General features: G+C 43.5%; 1 protein-coding gene across 1 annotated transcript in view; it reads left to right on the top strand.

The window, feature by feature from the left end:
- The first annotated feature begins 668 nt into the window (after window positions 1-668).
- The window catches only part of LRGUK (leucine rich repeats and guanylate kinase domain containing), a 118,936-nt gene continuing 109,393 nt past the window's right edge, over window positions 669-10,211 (top strand). The window contains exons 1-2 of the mRNA XM_030853848.2: window positions 669-989; window positions 8,109-8,216. Of these exons, the coding sequence (XP_030709708.2) occupies window positions 669-989; window positions 8,109-8,216 (429 nt within the window). The remainder of the gene's footprint in view (window positions 990-8,108; window positions 8,217-10,211) is intronic.

The following is a 10,211-nucleotide window of genomic DNA, read 5'->3' as shown; positions in this document are numbered from 1 at the left end:
GCGATGCTAATAGCTTTACAGAGGCTTTCTGATACAGTGTCAGTTTGACAGTCGTTTGTTTGTCTCTGTTTGGATTGTTAGACCACTGCCAGTTTTTCTACCCAAGGACATGGCTTATCATTTAGGTGTAAAAATGTAAGTTAATTGCCAACCAACTCTCAGTCGTTGTCTGGTAGTTTCTCTTTATTATCCGCAATATGGACAGGAACCATGCCTTCTATTTCATTTATGCGCACTGCACTCTGCATAGAGTAAAATTTCAGTGTTATTAGCTCTCAGACAGACAGCTTTAGAGACATCTAACACTAACTCTGCGTAAAGAGCCTCCGTGAATGAAGTAGGATAGGGTGCTCACCAGTGATCTCAGGGCGGGATGAAAAATATCTAAGAGGGGCCTCGAGGTTGAGAGAAAACAGTTGAACACAAAAAAGGGGGTGCAGAGAAAAGTGAAAAACGAGCAAGACAAGCAAAAAAAAAACAAAGCCAGCGACCACACACACACACACACGCACGCACGCACGCACGCACGCACGCGCGGAAAGTCGCGTACCAATGGCAGCGCAAGCTGAAAGCGAGGACGCAGGGAGGGGCGGAGACTACAGCCCCCAAAATCCCCTGCGGCGCCTCCTCCCCTGGCGTCAGTCTCCTAGGCAATCCTGGTAAATAAGATGGCGACCTCCGGGAGAGATCCCCAGTTGCCGAAGCCTTCCTGTCTCCAGGGAGCCGTGAGCAGTTCACGAACTGGAGCCCAGTCGAAACTGCTGCACTCAGAAAAGGAACGTCAGTTTCTCTGGTCTCCTTTTCCCATGGGGCAGAGACCTAAAAATACTTTCCGCAAAACCTCCTCCGACCTACTGCAGCAGCTCATTCACTGCTATCAAGAGTCGGACGTGGACAGAGATTACGATGACCAGGAAGAGGGCGAGGGAGAGGGCGAGGGCAAAGTGGAGTTCGAGGAGTCTTCAGAGTCCGAAATGCTGAAGTTTGAGGTGTGCCTTCCCCCCACCCCTTACCCCCTCACTTCCTTCTCCAGCGGTCGGACCCCTCACCAGCCTGCGGCTGAGCCCATTCCTAGGGCTCCTTGCCTCCAGGAACGCCTCTTCCTTACTGCTCTGAGACTCCCCCTCTCTCCTTCCCATTTCTGTTACCCGGTTTCCTCACCCTTTGCCTGAAATATCTTCAAGTATATCCTTTATTTTTCGTTTGATTTCTTAAGAGTCAAGTTACACAGCATCTTTGAGGAAAAAGTTCTATTTGTATGGGAGTTACGGCTTGACAGTGTTGTGAATAGACAGACTTCTACTTCTGCACCCCCTGCACCTTTTCCTCATGACTGAAATACTCCAACACTCTCCCCGATGAAGGAGTCCCTTCATCCTCCTTCCTCTAGGAAAAAAAAAAAAATTACCCTTTTGAAATAATCTAAGTGCTTCCTCAAAGACCAAGTGACTTGAAAGTTTTTATATATTACTTCTGCCAGGGGTATATGATGCATTACACAAACAACACACACTGCTCACTGTGAGAGTATTTCAAGATGTGGGGAATGTTCCCAACATTCCCACCTGTAATGCCTCGTTGGCAGCTTGGCCTTTCACACTAATACAGATTCCCTCTTTTCTACAATACCTCTTCTAAACATGACCCAATTCCACTTACACTTATTAGCATCCTGTTCCTTCCTTAGCCCGTTGCCTGCCTTCTTATCCCTTTCCACTTCACATCATGTCACTTCTTTCTCTTGGCTTTCTAATACATTATTTGCTTTCTTTTTTTAAAAAATTTTAATTGGAGTATAGTTGATTTACAATGTTGTGTTAGTTTCAGGTGTGCAGCAAAGTGAATCAGTTATACATATACATATATCCACTCTTTGGATTTGCTTTCTTTTGATAAACTGTTAGGTTTTCCTCTTTGTCTTGCCTGCCAAGAAACATAACTTTTTTTCTTAATTCAGTATTTTTCTTAATTTCAGTAGTTTTTCTTTAGATTAGGTTTTTCTCTTCCCTTTCCTCCTTCTTCACAGTATAAATTGCTTCAAATTCTTTTCAGAAGTAGATATAATACAGAGAATACAGGCCTAGTTACACATCAGTTTTGCTTAAAGTGGACCACAGAAAATTACTACTTATTTTGTTCATCTTTTGTTGATTTACTTTGCCATGCTTAACAGTGACTACTGGAAAACTGTAGAGATGTTTTTACAACTTTCAGGTGTTTGTATGGCTTCCACCCCAGAGGAATTAACAAATGAATCACCAGGTTATTCTAATTAATGCATGTTCTTCAGCTGTGGGGTTCATTAGTACCATTGTTAATCTGTCTTCAATATGCCATTAACAAACCATAGAGGGAGGGGGTTGACTTGAACTAGTTAATCCTTTTTGGCTTGTAGGCTTTTGTGTGGAAAAAGTTTATTATTTCTTCTATTTATATTCTAAAATTAATATTTGTTTTGTGTTCTCACATTCTCTTTTACCTTTTTATAGTGTCTCATATGTTTTGATATGCTGAATAAACCAAAAAGTTTTCAGAGGAAACATTTGGACTTTTATGTTCAGTGATTTATTTTCCATATCCTAGCCCGATTAAGATTTATAATGCTCTGATGGTCAAAATGATTATTAAGTGCCTATAACGTAATTAGCCTCAATGAACTTGAGGGAGTTAGGGCAGACCAGCTGTTCAGAATATTGCCTTTGGAATTCAAAGATCTGTATAAAGCCTTTTGTTTGTTGTGAGATTTTGAGCAAGTTACTCATACTCTCTGTGTCGCATCTGCGCTACAGGAATTATAATACTATCTATCTCATGGAGAGCTGTGAAAATTTAATGAGATCCTATGTGTAAACTACTTACCACAATATATTATTTACACTGTTACTAATCCAAGTAATAACTTACCTGTTCTTATCTACTAACTACAGCCCATCAGGTGACTTCATTAATTTAGCCTTCATTGAACAAGCATTCACAAGTGATTGCTATATTGGAAGTACTCTGACTCTACAGGGCAGAAGAAATGTCTGGGCCTGTGATATGTTTCTGCTGCACGAAAACCACTCCAGTAACTTTATGTGGATGATAATGCCTGCTCATTGGATAGTTATGAACATCAAATTTAATGGGAAAGTCTATGTTAAAGTTCTTAACATAGTGTCTGATACAGTGCAGGCTCTCAGAAAATTAGAGGTGTAATACATAATAGCTACAGTAATGGTAGAAAAAGATGAGAGTGTGACGGAGGACATACATGGTCCCAGCTCTCAAGGTGAGATAAGAGTGACTGTTCATCCTATGAAAAGATGTGTACAGATGATAGCCGGGTTGCAGGCATGGCGGAAGACTGGAAAGGAAGTCAACCCTTACTTGGGTGCAGAGGTGGTGTGTGGGCAGGCAGACGGCAGCTTTTCCAAGTGGTGGGTTATAGGTGAGAGCAGAAAGACAGATGAGGTGGGGGCCAGGTTGTGGAGAGCTCTGTGCTGTTGTAGGGACTGTGGACTTGACTCTAAGCAGCAGGGAACGGCTCTTGTCGCCAAGGGAGGTTAGATAAGAAGATGGTGAGCCTGGAGGCAGGGAGATCAGTGCAAAATGGAGCAATATCTCTGGGGAAGAGACGCGAGTCTGGATTAAGGCAATGGGAATGGAAAGGAAGCTAGAGAGAAATAGTATTTAAAATATTTAAGATGAAACACTAATTGAATATCGGAAGTCTAGGGTGACTGCTAGGTCTGTGGCGTGTTCCGGGGGGAATATTAGGGCCACTGACCACCATGGGAAACAGGGACAGGTGGAGCTGTGCATTCAAGAGTTGGGTATGTGAATCATAGGCCTCTGGAAATCAGGAGAGGAGGGCTCAGGGTCAGAGACCTGGAAATCATCAGCATTGGAGTCTGTGAGATCATCCAGGAAGAGAAGAAAGAAGAGAAGGAGAGGGCCAAGAAAAAAACCCTGGGGGTACAGGTATTTCAGAGGCAGGCAGATGAAGAGGATTCAGGGGAAGAAACTGGAAAAGACTGATAAGAGAAAAAGGAGAAGGAAGAGAGCTGAACAGGAGGGAAGCCAGGGCAAGAAAGGGTGTTGAGAACATTGGCGTGGGTTATGCCTCCAAGAGGTTAAGTGGGAAGAGGCCCAAAAAGGGCTCATTAGGGACCTCCCTGGCCATCCAGTGGTTAAGACTTCGCCTTCCAATTCAGGGGGTGCGGGTTCCATCCCTGGTCGGGGAGCTAAGACCCACATGCCTCGCGGCCAAAAAACCAAAACAGAAGCAATATTGTAACAAATTCAGTAAAGACTTTTAAAATGGTCCACATCAGGAAAAAAAAAATCTTTAAAAAATAAAATAAACCCAACAAATTATTAAGCCTCAAATAAATATTTCTTAAAAAAAAAAAGGGTTCATTAGCTTTGCCTATTTGACAGTCACTGTAGACCTTGGCCCATGTGGATTTTGTGATGTGAAGGCAGCAACCTAAGTGAAGCAAGTTGAGGCGTGAATGGGAGGTGAACAAGGGGGAAACTAGCTTGGCTATTAAGGGAAACTATAGCTGTAGCTAAAGGAACATGCAGGACTGAAGAGAGCCCCTGTAAGACAGAAGGGACTCACATGCTCGTAGAGCTGGAGAAGTGAGGGCTTGGAGAATGACAGTGGAGAGTGACCGGTTGAAACCACAGGCAAAAGAGGGCAACATTGATGATCCCTGAACACGGTCTCTGGGGAAACAGAGGGTGCTGGACCCTGAGTGTGGAGAAGGCGCTGACCTCCTCTGAGACCCCAGCAGGAAGCATCAGGACAGGTGCACGATGTGGAGGGGCTGATGTCTGACCATTCCTACCTTGCCTCGGAAGTGGAAGAGAAGGACTGAGAGGGTCCCCTGCTGCGAGTGAGGACAAAGGAGTGGAGGCACCTGACAGCTTGAGGAGGGGGCTGGAGATCTCACCAGCAAGGTGGGACCTGAAAGGCAGCTGAGGAAGAAGGGGACCATAATAGCACCATAGCGCCGAGGCCCAGCTAGAAGCTGACTTGGACGTGGCACGAGAGTGGGCCTTTCCCGCCCACTTAGCCCCTCGGGGGGAGAAGTAGTCTTGTTATTCATTCAGCCCGTGTTTTAGCACCAAACATGTATTAGGTACTGTATCCCTCCTCCCCACCTTACACTTTCGCTATTTGAACTCTTTGTAGTTTCCCCAACGGGCTATACTCGCCGTTGCCTTTGGGATCTTGTACATGTTGCCCCTTGTACCTGCAATACCCTCTTGGCCCTCTTCTGCCCTTTCTTCCCCTTTGCCAGAATAACTCACAATTTTGGGTTTCAGTGGTTCTCTCACCGAGGAAGTCTTTGCTAACCCCCTACTCCCCACTAAAACGGCCATAAAATGGGTGCCCTGCTCCTAGTGAAAGCACCCCGCCTACCTCTATTGTAGTTTATCAAACTCCTGAAATAGTTTGTGTACTTGGATGACCTGTGCTTCATATGCTGGAAAGATTTTTATCCCAAATGGATGATGAACATGACATAATCCCTGCCCCAAGGCAGTATTTGAGCGTGAAGTTGATTCAGGTTTGGGTACGCATGGGGCAGTTGCAGTCAGGGGCCAAGGAGTCAGAGACTTGAGGGTAGAGAGACATTGAAATTGCCCATGGGAGACCCAGTAGAGAAGGAAGTATAGTTAGGAGGGGACAGATAGACTCTGAGGTAAAGGGAAGGCTGAACAGACCGGAGATTTTGTTGTGGTCAGAGACCAAGTTCAGTAGGTGTTGGAAAGGTTGAAGGATGGGCAGCTGTGGGAGCTGAGAACAATGGAAGACTTGAGGTCTGAGATTTCTAGGGTGGAGCAGTTTAGCATGATGACTAAGTCCAGGGCATGCCCAGGGGAGTGAGTGGCTGAAGTTGGCTAGAGATCAATTTTAAGGTGTCTGGAGTTGAGAAAATAAAGGAACATGTATGTGTGCATGTACTTGGAATGGTCGGGGTGTTGAGTGGCCCTCCTTAGGGATTCTGAAACCACCCAAGATACAGATAGGGCTGGTCAAGGTCTGAAGATGACCAAAGACCAGAAGGGAGAGACATGACACTGGCAAATGGCAGGAACCTCAAAGGATGTGTGAGGGGGTGGCCGTGAGGAGTCTTGCCCTGGGGCTTTGGGACAGTGCTGACAGTGTGTCCAGTCTCTGTATCAATGGCTGTGTTGAAAAACAGATGTCCACCTACTGTAAATAAGGGATTCTGTAGTTTCTTGTTCCCAGGAAATGGAGGGGGTGGGCCACATGGAAAGTTTTGGGAGGGAAGGTAACACTCTCTCACCTCTACTCCTTCCCAGGCCTACTATAAAAAATTGCAACTTTGTTTAGAAAAGTAGATCTCTTTCCCCCATTTTGTGAACAGGTTGATTGGTATGGATGAATAAGATGTGGAATTTCTGAATTCACCAGTTTGTGCTATCAGCTGCCATTTACTGGGGACACTTGCTGTGTTCTAGGCACCACGCTAAGAGCTTTATGTTCACAGTTATTTTTCATTCTCTCCAAAACATTAAGAAAAAGTAATAATATATAGATGAAAAATTTATAGATGAAAAATTATGAGTCTCAGAGAAAACTTTGTCTCCCAAAGTCATATATCCAAAATGGCAGATCTGGGGTTCAAACCAGCTGTGCAGTATCTCCGTTTGAGTGATATTTGCTTCTCTGGGTTAGTGGAAATGGGGGAGGAAAGAAAGCTCTTTACAGTAGCACAAGCCTGCATACTTATGTCCTTAGTACTAGAAGCCTGAGCAGCATCATTGGTCCTTGAATGAATATAGAAGACCTGAGAGAGTGTTTTGCCATCACAGTCCCTATACCAGTTGGTTAGTAATATTGGCGTGACTGACGTGGTTACTTGTATTTTGTGTCCTCGTGCTGATGTTAGTGTGTTGGTCATAATGGAGCTGAAGGCAGCACAAACACAGCACTAGTCCATCTATTATCTGTTCTATCTGTCATAATTGGGGGAGGGGTGTGTTGGGCCACCACTGGTCCAGGGTATCTATACACTAAGGGCCAAGCTCCTTCTACAAATGATATTACCCTTTTAATTAATCTTGTAAATTGTATGAATCCAGCAAAATTAGCCAGTACAAAGTGAACTGAGGACCTGTTTTCTCCAGCAAGAATACCAGATGTAGAGAAGTAATTTCCTTAATTTGATGTAACCATCCTTTGGGTTGTGGACAAGCAGTCAAGTGTAGTGGTTAGAACTGCCCTGGAGTCAGACAGATTCGGATTTGTATTCTGGCTCTGTCACATACTAGCTATGTGGTTTCAGGCAAGTTAACTTCTGTGAGCCTTAGTTTCTTCATTTGTAAAATGGAGCTAAGCGTACCTCCCTCAGGATTGTCAGGAGGATTAAATGAGTGGACCCACTGAGAGCTCTTAGCACAGTGCCCAGAACAGAAGCACTAAATCAACGTAGCTGTCATCACTAATATTGATGCTTCTACTGCTACTGTGTTAATTCTGCTTTGAATACCTAATACAAGCAACCACCTGAAAGTTCAGCAGCAATACATTAATTTGACCGATATTTTCTTAATCATATGTAATATGTATGGGTCTTCAACACAGTTTTTTTTAAAATTACCATTTCCTTTATTTATTTATGGCTGCGTTGGGTCTTCGTTGCTGTGCACAGGCTTTCTCTAGTTGCGGCGAGAGCGGGCTACTCTTGGTTGCAGTGCACGGGCTTCTCATTGCAATGGCTTCTCTGGTTGTGGAGCATGGGCTCTAGGTGCATGGACTTCAGTAGTTGTGGCACGTGGGCTCAGTAGTTGTGGCTCGCAGGCTTTAGAGCACAGGCTCAGTAGTTGTGGCGCATGGGCTTAGTTGCTCTGCGGCATGTGGGATCTTCCTGGACCAGGGATCGAACCCTTGTCCCCTGCATTGGCAGGTGGATTCTTAACCACTGTGCCACCAGGGAAGTCCCAACAACACAGTTTTCTTTGGTAAATTTTGGAAGGCTCAGCTCCCAGATATGTAACATAGTAAATAAGTGCTGGATATGATGAGGTGGATTACTTCTTTTCTAATGGAAATCCTTTCTTTGTCCGCCTCTCTGGTTTTTTTGCAGGGAGAATTTGATGGGGTCCTGAGACAGGAGGTCGTGGCTGAGAAACTCTACAAACTGGGGCGCTCAGGCTCTGGGACTGAGCAGGTCTACCTCAGTCTGACTTTATCAGTGAGTATGAGAAGCTCACCATTGGCTGGCTACATCTTGACACTGGTGGGACCACATCCATTTTCTCTGGTACTCATACCGTTTTTGGTGGCCCCCAAATCTCAGAGTCTTGCATGTGATGGAGAATGGCGATGAGTTATTTATTTTTGACATCAGAGAGCCCTGGCCAGTCCAATAATCAGCCCCCTTGCCCCCCCGCCAAGTTCCTTTGTTTTCATTTCCTTCACAGTCTGTTTCTTTCATCTTAAGCAGTCTGTTTTATAGTAATCAATGCTTTCCTTCCAGGAGGTTGAATTTGATTCTGTAAAACCAATCAAAAACTCTTTAAGAATTTTCTTTCTGATCAGTGCCAGGACTACAATTTATATCTGAATCCAAGGGAACAAAATATTTTTGTATTGACTTTTTTCCCCCTAAGTATGTCAAGAAATCAGTAGCTGTGAGCTGTAGCTCACTTTCTAAAAGGTAGCTATTATGAAAGAGAAAAATGTATTGTTATTCATCAATTTTCAAGATTTCAATACCAGCACAGAATCTTATTTTTGTATGTATGTATTTCTTTATCAATCAATATTATCTATTTTGCTTACATTTATATATGACATGAAGTTGAAAACACTTATTTTTTCCAAATTATTCTGAAATGTTTCTCTTTAACTAAAATATGGTATACTGATATATTCTTTACTGTAGATTTCTTTCTTTTTTTTTTTGGATCCTTTTTTTAAAATTTATTTATGGCTGCATTGGGTCTTCGTTGCTGCGCGCGGGCTTTCTAGTTGCGGCGAACGGGGGCTACTCTTCATCACGGTGCGCGGGCTTCTCATTGCAGTGGCTTCTCTTGTTGCAGAGCATGGGTTCTAGGCACACGGGCTTCAGTAGTTGTGGCACACGGGCTCTAGAGCACAGGCTCAGTAGTTGTGGCGCATGGGCTTAGTTGCTCTGCGGCATGTGGGATCTTCCTGGACCAGGGATCGATCCTGCGTCCCCCACATTGGCAGATGGATTCTTAACCACTCTGCCACCAGGGAAGTCCCTGTTTGGATCCTTTTTTTATGAAACCGGTGGCAAAAGGATATTTGGGAGTATAGTGGTATTTTATTGCAGTACCTTTTTGTATGTTATTGGCCATTTAGATTTGCTAAATGTATCTTGTAGTCTCTTGCCCGTATATTTATTGGATTGTCCATCTTTATTAATTTGTGGATATATACTCTGGATATGTATTCTTTGTCAGATGTACACATTATCTTCTCCCAGTGGCTTGGTTTTTGACTCTCTTAATGATATCTCTTAATGAACAGAATTTCTTAAATTTGAGTGACATCAATATTTTTTCTTTCATGATTAGTGCTTTCTGTGTCCAATTTTAAAAATCTTTGCCTATAGAAGTATCATAAATATATTTCCCTTTAGTTTCTTCTAGAGGCCTTAATGTTTTATCTTCTACACTTAAGTGTATTATCAATTTTGAATTATTATTATTATTTTAACATCTCTATTGGAGTATAATTGCTTTACAATGGTGTGTTAGTTTCTGCTTTATAACAAAGTGAATCAGTTATACATATACATATGTTCCCATATCTCTTCCCTCTTGCGTCTCCCTCCCTCCCTCCCACCCTCCCTATCCCACCCCTCTAGGTTGTCACAAAGCACTGAGATGATCTTCCTGTGCTATGCGGCTGCTTCCCACTAGCTATCTGTTTTACGTTTGGTAGTGTATATATGTCCATGCCACTCTCTCACTTTGTCACAGCTTACCGTTCCCCCTCCCCATATCCTCAAGTCTATTCTCTAGTAGGTCCAGCACAGAATCTTGACTCTAAATTTATCATGAGAAGCTGTAAGAGCAGAGTACTCAGTATTTCGGCTTCTTTCCTCATTTTGTTTCTTTATAGTCCTAGAAAATTAATTTATTTCTTTTGCTTTCTTGTATTGTAAAGCATTAACTGCTCCGTGAAGGTCCACAGAGTAAATGCAGATATGTAGGTG

The sequence above is a fragment of the Globicephala melas genome, chromosome 9, assembly GCF_963455315.2.
Source record: "Globicephala melas chromosome 9, mGloMel1.2, whole genome shotgun sequence".
Lineage (NCBI taxonomy): Eukaryota > Metazoa > Chordata > Mammalia > Artiodactyla > Delphinidae > Globicephala > Globicephala melas.
This window is presented reverse-complemented; position numbering and strand designations above follow the sequence as displayed.